This window comes from Benincasa hispida, chromosome 3 (genome assembly GCF_027475165.1).
Source record: "Benincasa hispida cultivar pf3 chromosome 3, pf3_genome.v1.1, whole genome shotgun sequence".
NCBI lineage: Eukaryota > Viridiplantae > Streptophyta > Magnoliopsida > Cucurbitales > Cucurbitaceae > Benincasa > Benincasa hispida.
This window is the reverse complement of record NC_143480.1, coordinates 43,467,120-43,487,468: the sequence shown is the minus strand read 5'-3', so window position 1 is coordinate 43,487,468 and position 20,349 is coordinate 43,467,120. Positions and strand designations below refer to the sequence as shown.

Genomic DNA, 20,349 nt, shown 5'->3' with positions numbered 1-20,349 from the left:
AAACATGTAGCCATTTAAATCACTCTTGCATTTATTAAAAAATTCAATTAGTAAACTCCTCCAGAAAAAAAAAATGTAAAACAACATTCTGTTTAAATCTCGCTGGAATCGCTCTCTCCGGTGTCACTCTCTCCAGTGTCGCTCTTACTTATCTCCCTCACATTCTCTCTTTTTTCTCGTCTTCAACCACATAACACATCGAAAACCGGAAAAACAAACAAAAAAACCATAGGTTCACTTATCTCGCTCACATTCGCTCTCTCCAGTGTCGCTCTACCGATTTCACTCTCATTTATCTCGCTCACAAACTCTTTCTACTTGTCTTCAACCACAGAACACATCGAAAACCAAAAAAACAAACAAAAAAACCATATTGAAAGATTTACCGATAAAATTCGATTTGTCGGCGGTAGTAGAATCGTTTGCAAGCCTGAAATAGTTTTTTCGTTTATGAGTGATACGAAGTCGTTAGCTTTGGAAAATTTGAATGAAGAATAGTTTAGTTTTAGTGGGTTCTCAGTAAAAAGGTAAGAAGACGAAAAAGTAAAGGCAATTTACGTAATTCGGTATGACGATGATGTCAGCAGAGGGTCAATTGACATTATTTTTTAAAAATGGGTCATTTGACATTTTGAACCCAATTTTTGGATCATCCGTACAAATTTCCCAATCTTATTGTATTAAAAAAATAAAGAAACTTGTCATTGAACTCATTATTTTTATTTAAAATTTGGACATTTTTTTTTCTTTTTTGTATTAAATAATATGAAGAAATTTAAAAGAGTAACAGTCGAGAAAATAGATGAATCTTAGAAAAACAGTCTGGTTAGAAAACCTTCGCTTTGAATTCTGCCCAGAAACGATGACTCTGTGTAATTCAGAAAGCTAGGGTTTTCATTCCGCGATCAGACTGCGACCAGAACCTCACCATATTCAACTGCCATGAATTGCGAAGTCTGCCAACTCAAAGAACTGGTATTCTGTTCTTTTCTCCTCGCGTAATTTTGTGTGTGAATTCTAAGTGTATCATTTTGACCCTCACCATCGTGTTAATGGATTTGAATTCTGGCTTATTCTATGTAGGAAGTTGAGCAGTTCGAGATACGCGAAGTTCTACGCTGTAAGCTTATTCCTTTGGGCTTATTGTTTATTTTTTTTCTTGTTTATAGAAATATTTGGCTGAACAAATTATAAATGTTAGGAACATCGTAGTTGGAAAATCTGTATGATATTTTATTATGAATTTGTTGCTGGCACAAAATGAATCGTTCAGTATGACTATCATCTGTTTTCTGTGTGATCTGATCTAGTTCGGGTTAGTCTTTCCAATGAGTGCCATAGTTTTGGGTGATATAGAAGTATTCATATACTATATGATGTGAGAAAGTATGCTTCAATTTCTCAGTCAACTGAGGAAGAGTTTAATACACGCTCAGATGAGAGTGAGGAGAAAACGTTTAGGATTTAATTGATCATTTTTCTGCTTAAACTACTATGTATAATCAGCAAAAACTGACAAGTAGTTGAGGTCACTCTGTCGACTAACTAAACCAAGAAACATATAAATTCTTAAAATCTACCCTACACCCCCCGACACAACTTCATGGCAGAGAAGCAGCCATATGAGCCTGTTCCAGAAGCTTGATTGGTGTCATCGAAGCTGTAGAAGAAGGTTGCTGATGGGGTCAAATTAGGGAGAGTTAAAATGGCTAGGGAGAGTGGAGGAGATGGTTGGAGTCTGTTAAAATGGCTAGGGAGCGTTATTACTAGCAAATTGTTAAGTTTAAAGGAAAAACAAAGGCGTGAGGTTTCCAAATACTTCCATATGGAGGACGTCAACATCTTCTTTGGTCTTTCTGAATAGCTCTGAGGAGAGTTTAAATAGTGTTATATTTCCAATGAATGACTATGATAGTGATTGGAAAGAAAGAATGAAAGAGGTTGTGAAAGAGACCTTTAAGCTTTAGTTAGTTAGTTAGTCAGTTTGTTTGTTTGTTTTTTTTTTTTTTTTTTGGTGGGGGGTGGTGAGTCTTGGTTGCCCCATCCAGTTCTTATATTTTGGGAAAAAGAGTACTACTGCCACAAAACAGAGTTTGTTTTTTGGCAGAAGAGGACGTCAAAGCTTTTATGAAGAGTGTTAAGAGATTTAGGGCAAGATGGTCTAGAGTTTGCAAAGAACAGTTTGGTTCCAATTCAAGGCAAAAAGAAAGTTAAAAAGACAGCTCTAAAGGGGGAAAGAGAAAGAGCTCAGGCAGCAAGTTGGAAGGTGTGAGGAAAAAGAAAGAAAAGAATTTTGATTTAGGAGTATCTATATTATTCCAAGAGTTGGGTTGGAGCTGTTTATAGCATCTTGGTTCAGTTTGGGTCTCGTTTCATCTTGAAGTCTGTGTTAGATTAATAAAGTTTGGGTTTTGATTTGGTAGTTGGTTTCCTTTTTTGCAATTTAGTTGTTTAATTTTGAGTTTTGCTTATTTTGGAGGTGGTGGTGTTCAATGTATCTTTTTTGTCCGTTTGGGCTGTTATCCGTATCTGTGAATTGGAGTTTGTACCTTTCTAATTTGATTGATGAAAAGTTATGTTTCAAAAACTAGAAATTTGTTATAAATAGACGAAGAATTCCAAAGAAAGAATGTCTTTCTACTTGTTTGTTGGTTGGTTCAATATATTCTAATGGATTTTTTAAATGGGAAACAAAAAGAATAACTTTAAAACAAAGAAGCGGTAAACAGATTGCTTCAGAGTTGATATTAATGAGAGGATGGTTATATACTTATATTTACATAAGAGATTAGAGAGTAAGTGTTAAGTAAAATTTCTCCCCACGAGTTTCCTAGTCCATGAATCTTGAACAATTACATCTTTCCTTTTCAACTACTATTTCCAAAGGCGTGATCTTCATGGTTGTATTCAATCTTTTATCTTTTTAAGGAGCTTCAGAGGAGCTGTTGAAAGCATTGGTAAATATGTTTAGGAAAACACCATGTCACATGTAGTCTTGATAACATTTCTTTGTACTTAATCTTCTGCTAAAAGGCATGGTGGGTGAACTGGATTTTCTTCTCCAAGAACTTGCTTCTGTTACACTTGACCTTTTGTTGTTGTGTTGACCTATTACCTGTTGGCTTCATATCATCAAACTTCATGGGAGATTTATTGCGAAAAATTGGCTGGAGTGAACTTTGAAGTTAGAGAGCTTGATTATTCACAACTGAAGAACTGAGAGTGCTCGTTATTTTTTCCTATGGTGCCTGATGATCGTCAAGTTTTATCCATTTGTATTATTAGACTAGACGTCTCCACTCAGAATTTCTCCCAGAGCAGTCATGTAGTAGCTCTGGTGTCATGTCAGTAAGCAGAAGAATTATATAGAAATACAGTAGCAGAGAGCGAGAAAAAACTATAATAATATTAGTGATGGAAATGTTTAACACAGATCGCAATGCAATGTGATTGCCTTCTGGCAGACTAGTTAAATGGATAGGAAGAACTAAAAAGTCAACCAATTGTGAAGTATGAACTCTGTTGACAGTACGATTATATATTTATACCCTTACACAACCGAACCTATGTGGCTTAGGAAATTGGTTCCTCAAGAATTTTTAGGAAGAATCTATATTTTTCTCCATTTGTTCAAGTCCAAGTTGAAATGAGATTTAAAAAATAAAGTAAAAAAAGAAATCCAGGATCAGCAATTTATTATGTCTGACATACTCTGAATGTTTGGCATGCCTATATTTATTGGTCATATCACATGACTATATGATAGGAATTCAATCTAAAGGATTTTGTTCTATTCAAGAAAATTGGCTCAAGGAATAACAGAAACAAGAACAATAACAGATACTATTCAGCCACTCCCTTCCTCGAGAAGTCTGGAAACTGCTACTTAAAATCATCAAGAACTTCCCACGTTGCTTCATGGTTTGGCAACCCTTTCCAATCAACCAATATCTCCCATATGTTTGTTGAAGGATTCTTACGATAGCCCAAAATAGTATCCGGCTCAGTAGTCCACTCATGTTTTTCAGTCCCCAACACTCCCTTTAACTGAGACACATGGAATACCGGATGAATTGCAGTCGAAGGAGGAAGTTCCAACTTGTATGCCATTGGTCCAATCCTTGCCAAGACTTTATAGGGCCCAAAGAACTTTGGAGATAACTTCTCATTTTTCCTCTTCTATAAGGTCTTAGCTTAAAAAAAACCCAGATCACCCACTTGGAATTCCACATGACGTCGTTTACGATCAGCACTCTTCTTCATTCTATCTTGGGCCACACACAAATGTTCTTTAAGGGCTCTCAAAGCTACATCTCTTTCTTTCAACTGCTGATCTAGAGTTAAGTTTGTTGTACAGGAGTCACCATAATATATCAGTGGTGGAGGTAACCGCCCATAAACAGCCTGAAATGGGGTTTCTCCAATCGATATCTGATAGGTGGCATTATACCAATATTCTGCCCAGTGAAGCTAGCTAATCCACCTTCTCGGTCTTTCCCCACAAAAGCCTCAATGCTTCGGTCGAGCACCTCTGTTTGACCATATGTCTGCGGGTGGTAGGCAGTACTGTGGTTCAATTGGGTTCCTGATAAATGAAAAAGCTCTTGCCAAAAGTGGCTTATAAACACCTTATCCCGATCTGATTCAAGCGACTTTGGAAACCCATGTAATTTAACCACCTCTTTAATGAACACATCAGCTACCATTTTAGCATTAAAGGGATGCCGCAATGCAAAAAATGTCCATATTTACTCAATCTGTCCACCACCACGAATATCACTTTGTATCCCCTGCTTTTGGCAAACCCTCTATGAAGTCATTGAAATATCACTCCAAATAACATTTAGGATCGCTAGAGGCATTAGCAAACTGACCAACGATAAAGCTATAGTCTTATTTCGTTGGCATACCATACATTCTTCAACGTACTTCTTTACGTCTCCCTTCATTCCTTCCCAATACAACTCTCCGGTCAGACGCTTATAGGTTCTCAAATAGCCATAGTGTCCCCCAAAAACTGAGTCGGGATAAGTGTGCAATATTGTACGTATCAAAGTAGACGTTTGTGATAGCACTAACCGGCCTTTGTATTTCAAAATACCCTGCTGTAATGAAAACTTTGAGACACTATCAAAATCATCTTGCTGGTGCGCGATAGTCTCCTTTAGCTTAGGATCGTTCTCCCCTTCCCTCTCAACAACATGTACATCCAACAAAGTAGGAGCTGTTAAGGATGCTAAGTGCATAGTAGGAGGTACGCGGGATAGAGCATCAGCTGCTTTGTTCTCTAATCTCGATTGATAAACCACTTCGAAATCATACCTAAGTAGTTTAGCAACCCATTTTTGGTGTTGTGGTTGAATGGCACGCTGCTCCAATAGGAATTTTAGTGCGCGTTGATCCGTTTTGACTATAAACCTTCTGCTCAACAAATAAGATCTCCATCGTTGCACTGCCATAACTACCACCATGTGTTCCCTTTTCATAAACTGGTTTAGCTCAATCTCTCATCGATAATGTATGACTATATAAGGCAATTGGCCACTTTTGCTGTACTCTATGAAGCATAGATACTTCATATGAGGCAAAGAATCTGTATCAGACACATATCAAATACTGATACTTTCAGATACTTCCCAGATACGTATCTGACACACGATTTAACGTATCTATTTTTACGTTTACCTTTTTAAAGAAAAAAGATAAGCAACTCATCTAAGCTTTTCCAATCTAAAAGTAGGCAATCTATTTAAAAAGTTTACTACTTGAGTCTAAAACTAAAAGGAAAATAAAAATAAAAGATCAAACTCTAGAATCATCTAATATTCATCTTCACATTTGAGTCCCCACAAAGTCCACCAAAATATAACCCATTTGAATATCTTCAACAATTCAACGGAGAAGTTCTTCGTTTATCTTCATACTTCTCCCTCTTTGATCAATATGAATAGCTTTTTTATTGCATTTTATTGACTATTTTACTTCAATATCTTATATGTTGCTTTTTATATTGTATTTCAGTGTTTTGTATTGTATTTTGTACTATTGTCATTAACTTGTATGCTAAATTCATCTATATCCTAGATTTTTCTTAAGAAAAAGAGAACGTATCTTCAATGTATCAATATCTTAGTTTTTTAGAAATTGATGTATCGTCGTATCCTATCATATCTCGTATCTGTATCCATGTCTATGCTTCATAGGTTGTACTAACATGGCCCCTAAAAGGTGCTGGGAAGAAGAGCTATTAGGGTGAATTTTTCACTTAACATAATAATATGGAACAGAAGACTAGGTTCTATACCCTGAAGCATCAGTCTCCACCTCAAAGGGTAGATTGAAATTAGGTAATGCCAACACCGCTAGGGACATCATAGCTTGTTAAGCTTTTCAAATGCGTTCTGAGCTTCGTTGTTCCACATAGAAGTCCCACCTTTCACCACTTGACTCAATGGTGGTGCAATACTTTCCATAATGCTGAACAAATCGTTGACAATATCCCGTCAATCCAAGGAATCCCTTAAGCTCTCTGATACTGACAGGAACTGGCCATTCGAGGATAGCTCGGACCTTCTCAGGGTCAGCCTTTACTCCTTGCCTTGAAATGATGTGCCCCAAGTATTCTATCCTATCACAAGCAAATTGGCACTTATCTGGATTGGCATTCAGTTCATTTTCCCGCAATATAGTCAACACCAATTCCAAATGCCGTAGATGTTCCTCCAGCTTTTTACTGTAAACTAAAATATCATCAAAAAATACCAAAACAAATTTTCGTAAATAAGGTTTAAAAATAGAATTCATTAAGGCCTGAAATGTCGAAGGAGCATTGGTAAGTCCAAATGGCATAACAAAAACTCGTTGTGGCCTTCATGAGTTCTGAATGCGGTCTTCTCTACATTCCTTGGATGCATCCTAATCTGATGTTCAGATCTATTTTAGAGAATAGACCTGCCTTGTTCAATTCATCAAACAACTCTTCGACCATTGGAATAGGAAATTTATCCGGTATGGTAACACTATTGAGTGCTCTATAATCCACACAAACCTTCCAGCCCCATCCTTTTTTCGAACCAACAAGACGGGACTTGAATATGGACTAGTGTGGCTTGATGATGCTCGAAGATAACATCTCTTCAACCAACTCCATTTCCTCTTTTTGTTGATGAGCATATCGGTACGGTCTAACTTTTGCTAGATTGGTTCCCTCCTTCAAATGTATGTGGTGTTCAATATTCCTTCTCGGAGGCAACTTTGTTGGCCAATCAAAGACATCTCTAAATTTATCCAACAACGCTGGTATCGATTCTGATAATGTATATACCTCATCAATCCCATGCCATTCTGCCAAGGATACTCCACCTTCCATTGCCTGACACTCTATTAAAAACCCTTGGTCAGTATCGGATCATGACTTCATGTTCTTCGGGCTTACAAGAGCCTTTGTCAAGCTTGGATCTCCTTTCATCACTACCAATCAACTTCGGTCACCCCCAGTGAATGCGACCACTGCATTCCTAAAATCACATCTACTCCACCTAACTCCAAGGGAAGGAAACTGTCCCTCACCATCCATTCCCCTATCGATAGCTCCACCAATTCACAAACTCTCTTCCCCTTTACTGTCGAACCACACCATAATTTGAAGTTTCAACTATTGGTAATTGTAAACGAACCACTAACCTTTCCGAGATGAAATTATGGGTAGCTCCACAATCGAGCAAGACTATCACTTGCTCATCATTAATTTTATCTTTTAGCTTCATCGTTCTCAAGTTTGTTAACCCTACTACCTAATTTATTGATAATTCGTCTACCATTTGCCGACTTTCATCAACATTCAGCATCTTCAATTCAACCCGTTCCATCTCTATGTGGTCTTCATCAATCAATTCAACTTCCTCTCCGTTCGCCTGAACCACCAAAAGTTGCAACTCTCGCTGTTCACGCCCCTTGCAACAATATCTTGCAGAATAACGTTCATCACATCTGAAGCACAATCCCTTCTCCTTCCTTGCTTGAAATTTCGGATCAGTTAACCTCTTAGACGACCTTTCTAGCCGATTATCTCCCACCGCCACTCTTCGCAAAGTAAACATTCTCATCGACGTAGATACGTGCGGTTGCGTTCCTTCTTTTGCAATCATAGGAACAATAGGTTTACCATTATTATTATTGATAGCTAGAGATTGGGCCGTACCTTTGTTTGCCACGACCCGCTTCTAGATGCGTGAGTTCGTGATTCTCCATTCGTTGGGCCAATTTCATCATCAGTGCGAGCCCAACAAGCTCTCAGCACTCCACTTCTGCTTTAACCCAAGGAGCCAATCCGTTCATGAATGTCTCCTCTAGAATCTCGTTCGGCAAATGTGGTAACGGTGCTACCAATTTATCGAACAGATTACGATACTCCTCTACTGTCGACTCCTATTTGATTGCCAAGAATCTTCTATAGATTGATCCTTCCCTCAGCGAACAAAATCGTACTAGCAATATCTGCTTCAAATCCTTCCAATCCTTGAACGACTCTCGTTCTTCCTTAGATTTGTACCAGTCTAAAGTGGCTCTGTCAAAACTAATCACCACCACGGTCATCTTCTCCGTTTTCGTTAGTTTATGGATCTGGAAATATCGGTCGGCTCTGACACACCACGAATCAGGATCCGTACCACTGCATATTGATATTTCTACCTTGAACTTACTCCGATCACTCACCACCTCCTCTATGCCTCATTTTGCAACATTCTCCGGCACGTCCACCGTCTTTTCATTCACTTCTCCAATTTCTTCTGCCACTTTCGATGCCGTTGAACGTCCTCTCACCATTTCTGCCACATACGATATCAACCATCTTCTAATGTTTTTCTGCTTGTACTCTTAAACGCTCAATACCCTTGGCTAAAGAGGCTAGATTCTCTTCAATTATCGGCAATTTCTGCATCTCCACACGAAGACCAGAAATCTCTTGGTCTAGTAATTCCAGATTTTTTTCGAATCTTTTCTGAGCCATCGATCAATTCTTCCTAGCTTAAGTGCTCTGATACCAATTTGATAGGAATCCGATCTAAAGGATTTTATTCTATTCAAGAAAATTGATTCAAGGCCAGTACAGCTAGAAGAAAACGAATAAGAGAAACAAGAACAATAACAAGCACTATTCAGCCACTCCCACCCTCGAGAGTAAGCCCCTTAACCTCCCAAATTCTTCCCTACCCTAAACCCAACATTCTCTCCCTACATATTCTATTTTCAGACTCCTAACTAACTGTTGTAACAACCACCACCACCCCCCCCCCCCCCCCCCCCCCCCCCCCAAAAAAAAAAAACTCTTTCCCTTTTTACTCTTGCCCCTCCTACTATATTGAAATACAATTGGTTGCCCATCACTATATACCTATTTTTACTGTTGGGTTTAAGAAATCTTTTATTTATTTAATTGCACGTGAAAACCTACTATTGTGTTTGTTTATTATGATAATGTTTGTTTGACACTACTTCAGGCATACTACACACAATTGTATTTCATCGAGCTTTAGGTCTTGTACGGCCCAGAGACATTGATTTGGAGCTTTTTGATATTACTTATGTAAGTCTCAACTCATTAATTGATTAGTTCTTCTGGTTGGAAACAGCATCAATATTCAGTTTTTATTTCCAGTTTCTGATGGGTGGTAAAATATGAAAATTTTGCCCCCATCATGTTTTATATAGTCTCATACAGTCCCACAGCTTGCTGATTAAATCTTATTAAGATTTTGGCTTATTAATTTCACAGGTCAAAACATAATTTCTTTTTCTCCCATTTTTTCTCCCATCGCTGCTTTAATCTTATTAAGACTTTGGCTTATTAACTTGGTATGTTAAATCAGAATTCCTTTCTCTACCTGGATGGATGCATATGTATTGATGATTCATAAGATAATGTAATAGAATAATGAGGATTTTCAACAAGAAAGCTTAAAGGGGTGTTTGTTTCAAGGTTAGACTTGGGATGGTTTAGGCATTCGAAACCCAACCCTTGTTTGGATTAAGGGTTTAGGAAGCCAAGGCTTCTTACCCTCTTCCCAGGGTTTGAATAGTAAACACTATTCAAACCCATGGGTTACACTTTTTTTTTTCCTAATTTAATTTAGGAAGTTTGTCGGCCAACTTCTAGACACCACCCCCGGCAGCTGCTATAGGCCAACATCGACCACCACCTCTAACGACTATTGCCGACCACCTTTGTTCACCACTTCCGGCGGACTTCTAGCGACCCTGTCGATGGACTTCCGGCCGCTGACTCTAGCTAAACTTTGGCCGCTGTCAGCCAACTTTGACCACCACCTTTGGTGATCGCTGTCGGCCAACTTCAACGACCACCGTCGGCGACCCTTGCTGGCGAACTTCTGACCACCGACTCTGGCCAAACTTCGGCTACCATCAATCAACTTTAGAAAACATTAATAAAAACATTTTTAGTATATAACAAACCAAACAAACTTGTATGTAAAAATACTTTTAAGAAAGAGGTCAAACACATGTATTTTTATTTTAAACCAAGAGAGTTTAAATAAAAAATTTTCTAATTCATTCCCAATAGACCCTTAGTTTAATAATAATAATATTTTTTAAATAAACTCTCTTTCTTCCATTTTTTTCATTTGAAGTTTTTTCTTTTTAATTATTATTATTTATTAGATTATCTTTTTTAATTCGCTCTCTTCCCTTTGTTTATGTTTCCTTTATTTCAGGAGATTTTCTTTATTTTTTTTTTCTATTTCTCCTAGCTGTAAATTGATCACTACAAGAAGCCTCCCTTATATGCTTTCCTTCTTCGTCTTATTCTTATCATATACACATTTTTAATAAAAATTGAATAGTAAGGAGGGGTAAAAAATAATTTGAACTAGAATTTTGCGTAATTAAGTATATTTATTTAAATTATATGTGTAGAAAATCCCAATTTAAATTAGTAAAAGAGGCAAATGTTGTATAACATTTTATTTCAAAACCTAATAAAATCAAAATATCAAATTATAAAACAATAAATTAATAAAATTATAAGTTTAGTCAAATCTATATTTCAAAATTCAAAAAACAAATATTCTTTTAAATTTTTTAGATTATTTAAACTTAACTAGATTAAAATAATTAAGATACAAGTTTGAACTAATCTAAAATCTAATCACAGATTAAATACAAGAAAATACTTCACAAACTCAAAATTTATGAATCTGTACTTCATTTCCAGGGTTCCTAAGCCTACACTCCAACACAGGTTTCTTCCAAATCTTGCACTCCAAACACAGGTTTTTTAAACCCAGACTTCCAAAACTTGCACTCCAAACACAGTTTTCTTAAATCTAGACTACGTAAACTTCCCAACCTAACCCATAGGCTTAATATTCTAAACCTGCGCACCAAACGTCCCTTAAGAGATTATACAAGATGCCAGAGCAGAGGGTTGAAACTACTGAAATCTTCTGTGTGAAATTATACCCACATGGTCTGGGTAGGTGGGGAAGGAATAGTTAGAAAAAGTTATCAAGCCTAGCACCACTCACTTATGTAGGTTTGAATGTTTCCATTCAATTTATTATGGTCTCTCCCGTTATTGTAATGGCCCGGAAGAAAAATAGTTTTCAGCAGTTCAAACATGAAATTGGTAAAGGTGCAAACATGAAATTGAATACCATGAAACATATTCTTACGAGATGTGATTTTCTTTTTTATAAGAAATCAAATTTCTTCGAAGTGAAAGACCCAAAAGAACAAGCGAAAGGGGTTACATAAACATTCTCCCGCTGGTACAAATGGAAAAAAAAGAGACTTTCATTTTGGAGAGAACTCCAAGAAGAAGATACAAAAATAATTATTACATCTCAATTTCTGAGTTCATTTATCTCGTGGAAGGTTCTTCTCCTTCCTTCTAACTAACTCTCCCGTAGAATAATTACAATATCATCAAGCCAAAAGATTATGGGTGGCTTCATGAGGAAGAAATCAAACACAGATGATCCGTCTATTTCTCCCCTTCCCATATAGACATGACTTGAAATTTTCAAAATTAAGAAATAGCTAACCTTTCTATTGTACTAATTTAGCTGTGACTAAAGAGTTCTTTTTTCTTTTTCTTTTCTTTTCTTTTTTTTTTTCTTTTTCTTTTTTTTTTTAAAAAAAAAAAATTATAGAAAAAGCTTACTTGTTCTAGCCAAAACAATTTGAAAATCCCGTTTGTTTTTCACATGTTTAACTCCTATATAACTTTCTTTCACCGCTATGATGGATATTGAGATAACATAATATAAACCTTGATGAAATATCAGGCTTCAAACCTGTATTGCCAATGTTCCGTTTTGTTTTCCTCCTTTGTCTTCCTCAACCTTGGCCTTACTCTATGCCTTTATTCTGAAGGCTGTGATCTTGTATCACAAATCTATTGTTTATTTTATTTTATTTTTTATTCTTTCATTTTCATCAATTTCACTGAGGCTTAACTTGATGTATTTAAGTGTAATTGAATCTGAGATTTTTCCAGTTAATATTTCATATGGAGTGTCGGCTTCTTTTATTTTTTATTTTATTTTATTTATTTGTTCTTATTGGTGACTTCTACAATTCTATATATTGCCGTAAAGGTGCAATGTGGGGACATCGAAGTTGAGAAGAAGATAGATGAGAAGATTGAGCAGTTCATTAATTGGGTAGAGAAACACCCGAACAAGAAAAGCCAGGTTTTAAATTGCTGTATCTTTCATGTAAGTGTTTTTGGGCATTGTGCTGGTTATTTCTATCCTTGGTAATTAATTTTCCATTTTTGTTTCAGATATGTTTGTCCTTTTATCAAGAGAAAAATAAACAGGCCTCTTGGTTCACTAACAAAATTGAACGCTTTTATTGGGAACAATGGTATATCAATTTGCATGTGGCTCAGCACATTAAAATACATTCTGGCAAGACTCACCAACAGAAAGTTCTAGTTGATCCTGGAGGTACTTTTAATTGTTTCTTTTATCATTATTACTTTTAGTGGTTCCGATCTCGCAGAGACAAATGGTTTATACCGACCTACCCTTTTTGTGCAGAGAATGGTTTGGATGAGAGAATCATACGCAGGACAACACTGGAATCATCTCTTCGCGAGGTGTTGTTCCAAGTAATAAAATTTGTGAATGAAAAGAAGGATCATGTTCCTGCTATACCAAGTCCCGATTGTGGTGTTGTTATTTTCCCCTATGAAATAACAATTCCTAGGTGAGTTGAACCAATGAAATTATTGACATGGCTTTTCTCATGATTTGCCCTCAGCTTCTGTAATCTATATCATATGCTTTCCCACTCTCCATGTATTCCCCTATTCTATTGCTTTAGTTTGGTGAACCTTGTTAGATCTTTACATCGTAAAAGACTGTTACTTGATCTTGGAACACACTGAGTGGTTTCACATTTATTCCATAATTGACATGATAGTTATGAGATAAAACTGGAAGAGTATATATTTTCTGAAATTTGTTTCTACTAACACGAGGCTTTATTTTTTTCATAAACCTAAGTCAATTAGTTTGTATTGGTTGAAAAATCAATAATAATATTTGACTGAGTGGTGATGGTTTCTTCCTCTTTGGTGATACCACTTCTTGACGGGCTTATTATTAGATTTCACAAACTTTTGTAACTTTTCAACTGAATTTCCAGTACTTTGCAGCAAATCTCCTTGATCCTTTTTGGTTTTGGCTGTTAAAGTGTTGTGGACTAGCCTCCATGTCTTGCTTTTTGTCACTCATTTATTTGTCATTAATTATATTTTGATCAAGAAAACTCTAAAGCTGATGGATTATAGAGTGCATATTTAATTTTTATGTTGGCGATGCTCAGTTCATCAGACTCTGCATTTGGAATGGACATGATCAAGAGGATGTTGCAGACTGGACACCCCACTATGCTCAGCTGATTATCAGAGTTCTGGAGCTACACCAATAATCTACCACATGTCTTTATAGAAGGTTACATTTCTTTTATATTTGCAGACTGGACACCCCACTATGCTCAGCTGATTATCAGAGTTCTGGAGCTACACCAATAATCTACCACATGTCTTTATAGAAGGTTACATTTCTTTTATATGATCTCTATGCATATTTAGAGTCATATTAAAGAGAAAAAAGATAAAATACTAGTGGAGTCGAGGAAAATATCTGATTTTCCTTACAAAAGGGCATCAATCCTTCATGCATGCATGTCCTCTATCCATGTTAATATTCTATCTTCCTTTCCTCTTTCTTTTTACATAATCCTATTGTGAATATTGACACTAATCAATGTATATATTTAATATCCATATGGTTATTTGATATCCATCGTGTCTATAATTCGGCCCATTTGAACACATGCCATGCAAATGATGTTATTTAAGGATGGTACGTTGATTTTGGCTTAGGAGTCTCAGTGGCATAAACATTAAACTAAACTAGTGGACTTGATTAAGAGCATGGAAATATTAACTTTTAGAGGCCTTTTTTTTTTTTTTGGAGTATAAGAAGTTAATAGATGCAATCCTTTCATAATTTTAGATATAATAGAAACTTTTGTGTTTGTTTAATATTCTAAAAGTGCAATCATTAGTATTATAAATATAATTTAATTTCATTGAATATTATATGTAGGCTGGCCATTTAGCAAAATAGACAATCATTGTTTTAATTAACTTGTGTTTATTGTTATAAATAATTAAACATACCTATGAATGATTAAAGTTGACTTTGATGGTTATCCGACTTAGAGATGTCCAATTTTCTCACGGGGTGGGGCTTCGATAGACAACTATTGTTTTAATTAACTTGTGTTTATCGTTATAAATAATTAAACATACCTATGAATGATTAAAGTTGACTTAGAGATGTCCAATTTCTCTATGAGATGGAGTCCGATTAGACGGAGAATGGGGGAGGGAGTGGGGAAAAAAAAATCCCCGTGAGCTAAACAGGGACGGGGATGAGGAATGTATTCCCTGTCCTCGCCCTGTCCCATTCTCCATCCTCGTTCGATTGGCTTTTATATATTTCTTTAGTATAGTTACCTAATGTTATGTTATTATTATTATATAAATATTACATTTAAATTTTAAATTTGATTATTTATAGGTAAAGATAATGAATATATTTAATTTAGATTATATATGTGAATAATTTTATTTTTATTTATTTATTTATTTTACTAAAAAAATAATTAGTTTTTTTAGATCAAAATTTAAGTAATTTTTAAATTTAAATTGTCATAAAACTAATCATAACAAACAACTTAGTGATAAAGTTAATTATTTAATTAAAATTTGTTCACATTAGTGATTTAAATTAATCAACTTTTTATAAAATAAGGTAGGAAAAATTCCCTGTGGGAATTCAATCCTTGTAAATTCCTCATGGGGAATCTCCGTCCTGATTGCGATGTGGAATTTTATGAGGATGGAGAATGAAATGGGGAACAGGAATGGGGATGGAGAATGGCATCCTCAGTCTTGTCCCGCTCCGTGGACAGATCTAATCTGACTCCCTTTGTTATTAATTGCGATCAAGAAAGAAATGGTTTCTGACGTTAGCCATATTGTGGTAATTTGTTCTCTCTTTATAATAAGAGGACTTTCTTTTTCTTTTTCTTTTTTTTTTCCCTTAAAAAAGAACACTCTGGAGACATCGTCATAATTGATAGAAAATTTTGACCATCTAATTAAAAGCATCGTATTTGAGAAACTTGTAACAAGTATGGATATAAAATTCATTGATTTTAAAATAATGTACTTGGTCAACAATTTTAGATTTTACCAAATTATTTTATGATTCAGATGTCAGACATGTATTAGATGTGAATGAAGTTTCTGTTTGGTATAAAATTGAAAGTTGAGGTATTTATTAGAAACTTTTTTAAGTTTATAATCTATTAGATAAAAATTTGAAAACTCAAAAAGACCCAAATTGTGATTTAACCCTGAAACAAATACTTTACAAAATTAAAGTAATTACAATTCTAAATTTTTATTGTAATTTGTTTTAATATGAATTTTGCCCCTTCCCGGAGGTAATATTGCCCCTTCTCTTTTGGGTACTGAAAGCGGTACTGCGAGTCCAGCTCACCGACAATTTACTCACCGACAATCATTTGAAAAACATAAGATAGAAAATAAAAAGGAAAAGGAATCTTTAGGCTTATGAAAGAAAAGGTATTTTTGTGTATAAATCGAAATCGTTTGGCTTCTAAAAAAGAGTGCTGATTCCGTATTGCCTTTACTTATGATCAAGTCCTGTGTCAGTTCTTATCCCTTCTTTTTGTTCATATATTGAACCTTGTGATGTGAGTTTTCCGAGCCCAACACTCATAGATTGTCTTTAAGGCTTCAAGTTCAAGACATTAAATCCATTTGTTTTTGTAATCATGTGTTAAGACTTAAAGAAGAAAATGGATTTTTGATGAAACTCCCAAATTAGGGATGGACGGAAATGAGGAGAGAAACGCAACCATGAGATGGGATTTGTGATTGTGAGGCCCCATATTAAAAACAAATAAACCGCCTCTTTCAATCACTTCTAATGTATATAGTCCATTTTAACTTTTGTGACCACTTTATTTTCTTTCTTATATTGTTTTTTTTTTTTTTTTGACTTTTAGGTACCTCTGATTTTCTTATACCCACGTTTAATTCCAAACAAAAATATTTGAATTCTGGTCGGGTTGTACCTATTTTCTTGCACTACTTGTCTTGTTAAAAAGTGTCACGTGGCAAAGTATTAATTTCTTCTTTATAACATATCTTTGTTGAATATATCAAAAAAGAATAAATTATAAATACTTGTTGCTTAACATATTAATCATATTTACATTTCTTTTATAGTTAAATTTATTTAAGTAAACAACTTATAAAAGTAAATAGGATATTTTTTTAAGTTTATTAACAAACAACTTATGAGTGGTAAATAGGTACTCGTACTTATTCGTGAAAATACAAGTTTTTCCCCCTTATCTATATGCGTGTGGGAACAAAAATTAGTATCATGTACTTATTCCGTATGTTTACTCTTAAATTCTTATTAGTTGTATATTATGAGTCAAAATGTCATTTTTAGTCCAAATATTTGGAGTCTATTCTTAGTACTTTCAAATATTTAATTTGATATACTTTTTAGTTTAATACATCTTCGATGTCCATGAAAATAAAAGGTCATTTGGGTTTCCCCTATAGAAATTTAAAAATTTGGAGAACATGTGAATCTAAAAAAGATATATTAAGAAACACTTTGGTCTGGAGAAGAGAATTAGATTCTTCTTAAAATAGTTTCAAGTAAGCATAGAGTTGGCTCTTTTTGAGAGAGCAATTTAATGTCGCGTTCATAAATGTTAGTTCCCAATTCAAGCTCGAGTTACTCTACTAAAAATTGAGGGATCAAATTTTGATTTGAGATTTGAGGAGACTTGTATTGGAAAAGAGTGGAACAATGCAACGTTTAATTTTTTTTTTTTTTTTTTTAAATATCCATTTACACCTATAAACTCTAGAGTTTATATCAATTTAAACCATGAAGTAATAATTATATCAATTTAAATACTGAAATTTTGTAAATATATCAATTTATGCTTTCTATTATATTCTGTTTAAATAAACATCATATAAGACTTACAATTTTATCATTTAATTTCCTAAAGTTTTATAAGCAGATCAATTAAGATTTCATTTGAAAATTATCTATGCATCAATTCCAATAGTTTATTTTATTAATCCATCATTCGAAGAAGTGTACAAACATTTAAGAATTGAATGTAGGGACGATTTTCAAATGTTATTTTAATAAATGATCTAAATTTGATTTACTCATAACAATTTAGAAGTTTAATTTGAATAATAATATGTTTCATATGATATTTTTCAAACTATGTTTGAAGGAGAATGTTAATTGATACAATTACGAAAATGTAGGGTTTAAATCAATACAATTATTAGTTCATGATTTAATGGACACAACTTCTAAAATTTAGGGGCATGAATTGCTATTTTTCCTAAATTGGATATATGAGAGAGAAAAATTACATAAAAAGTATTTTTCTTTTTGACAATATACATATAAAAAATGGAGAATCGAATTTCAAACCTTAAAATTAATATTACAAATTCATATCAATTGACCTATCTTACACAAACCATTCACACACATGTAACCAATAATTATTACGAAGTAAATATATGCCTAACTTGCATCCTCCAATCCTTATTAGGCGACAACAACATCACGAGGGGCCATATTGAATATCATATTTCCATCATATATAATATTACATCAACAATGGCCAACCATTAATATTTACGCTGCCGCACCACAAAATTTCCAAATAAGAACACACTAAAAAATTAATCAAAGCCGTCCATAAATAAATAAATCAAATTTCCCTTTTCAATATAAACACAAGCGCGGTCACACACACAGCTGCCTTTAAATAAATAAAAGAGAAACCATATAGCATAGACACTATACAGATGGAGAAAGCAATAATGAATAATAATCCTCACTTTGTTTTGGTTCATGGGGCTGGCCATGGTGGCTGGTGCTGGTTCAAGCTCCTCAGCCTTCTCCGCTCGGCCGGCCACCACGCCACCGTCATCGACCTCGCCAGCGCCGGCACCGACCCCACAAAGTTGGATGACGTGGCATCTATCCACCATCATGTTCAGCCGTTGATGGACCTGATTGAAGGTATCCCTCAACAACAAAAAGTTGTCCTTGTTGGGCATAGCTATGGCGGCCTTCTAATCTCTTTGGCTATGGAAAAATTCCCACATCGGATTCTTGTTTCTGTTTTTGTCACTGGCTATATGCCTCACTTTCATTGTCCCCCGGCAGCTGTACTACAAAAAGTAATACACAACATTAATTTCAATTTTGTCCTTTTTGCCTTTTTTTTTTCTTTTTGAAAATTTTTATTTAATTTATGGCTATTTTGATTCAAACGCAGTTATTTATGAGCCTTTCGGTAGAGACTGTGATGGATTGTGAATTTAAATTTGGTGATGATCCAGAAATGCCAAATTCTGTTGTTTATGGCCACAACTTTTTGAGACAAAAGTTATATAAGAACTGTTCCGAGGAGGTGAGTAAATTTAAATTTTGATCTCATTCAATTAATTGCCTTTTGGGTTATTAAAAAAAGTTAATCTTTTTTATGTTCAGATTTTTTTAAAAAATAATAACGATTAAACCATATGCATTATTAGTTAAGTTATACCCTACCTTCTTTTCTTTTTAAGGTTTTTTTTTGGATTAATTATATCTTTAGCATTATACCATCTATCTGCCCTACAATTTTTAACGTTATTATTAGATTCTTCTTTTATGATTATTTAGGATTTGGAGTTGGGGAAATTGTTGGTGAGGCCATTCAAGATGTTTTTTGAGGATTTGTCTAAGGAATCTGTTCTGACCGAAGCGAAATTCGGGTCGGTGGATCGGGTTTTCATCGTGTGTGAAGGAGATGAAGTTATGGAGGAGAAATTCCAGAGGTTGATGATAGAAGAATTCCCACCAAAAGCTGTGAAATATATTTATGGAGGAGGGCATATGGTTATGCTCTCAAAACCCAAACAACTTTATCAACATTTGATTGAAGTTGCTGAGAGTTTTAGTTCAATTAATCAATGTAATGACCCTCAAGTCTTTAGTAGCTTTGAGAAACTAGCTGCCCTCAATTAATATATCCCATTACTTAGAATTTCCCTAGCAATTAAAGATGGTCAGCAATTCTCAGAAAAATTTTAGTTTCAAGAAGTTTCAATTTCTAGCAAATGTTTACAATTAAAGCTGTTGTGCTTATTCATAACCTCAATGGTACCATTTCAGTTTTCATTTTTTCTTACTAAAAAAAAAAAAAAAAAAACTAAAGGTATATTATTTATGAGAACAAATATATATATATATATATATATATATATATATTATATAAAGCAACTTCTGAGTGGCTCCATTTATCTAAATGTTGCACAATATCATATTATAAAGATCTTTGAGAACGACTGTTATTTTCTTTAAATAATAAAATTTAATGCACCATCAAGGAATAATTTTTACTTGGTTCTTTGATTTGTTCTATTGATATTATATTTAATAATAAATATGCCAATGCCCCTATTTCTTTTTTCATTAAATAGAAATAGACATATAATAAACTTCACTATTTGAGTGTTTTTTGTCTCCTTTTTCCATTATCAAATGCTCTAACATTGAACTATTCGAAAAGACAATAAATAAATAAATAAATTGACAATAGGAAAGTAAAGTTACACTTCAGCCCTTCAACTGTAGCAAAAATAGTCGTTGAAGTTAAGACAAAATT

The 20,349-nt window shown here is 34.5% G+C and overlaps 2 protein-coding genes across 3 annotated transcripts; both read left to right on the top strand.

The window, feature by feature from the left end:
• Positions 1-753: 753 nt before the first annotated feature.
• On the top strand, positions 754-14,337 carry LOC120074582 (meiotically up-regulated protein). Of its 2 annotated transcripts, none has more exons than XM_039027743.2 (7): positions 754-975; positions 1,084-1,120; positions 9,501-9,586; positions 12,621-12,716; positions 12,809-12,974; positions 13,068-13,236; positions 13,858-14,337. In XM_039027743.2, the coding sequence occupies exons 1-7, from the start codon at positions 943-945 to the stop codon at positions 13,931-13,933; spliced, it is 663 nt and encodes a 220-aa protein (XP_038883671.1). In that variant the 5' UTR covers positions 754-942; the 3' UTR covers positions 13,934-14,337. The 2 variants fall into 2 exon arrangements, with proteins under 2 accessions (XP_038883671.1, XP_038883670.1); XM_039027742.2 differs by having other exon boundaries at positions 12,621-12,740.
• A 3,758-nt stretch (positions 14,338-18,095) lies between these two features.
• On the top strand, positions 18,096-19,836 carry LOC120074086 (methylesterase 10-like). Its single transcript, XM_039027078.2, has 3 exons — positions 18,096-18,877; positions 18,976-19,110; positions 19,365-19,836. The coding sequence occupies exons 1-3, from the start codon at positions 18,500-18,502 to the stop codon at positions 19,707-19,709; spliced, it is 858 nt and encodes a 285-aa protein (XP_038883006.1). The 5' UTR covers positions 18,096-18,499; the 3' UTR covers positions 19,710-19,836.
• The last annotated feature ends 513 nt before the right edge of the window (positions 19,837-20,349 follow it).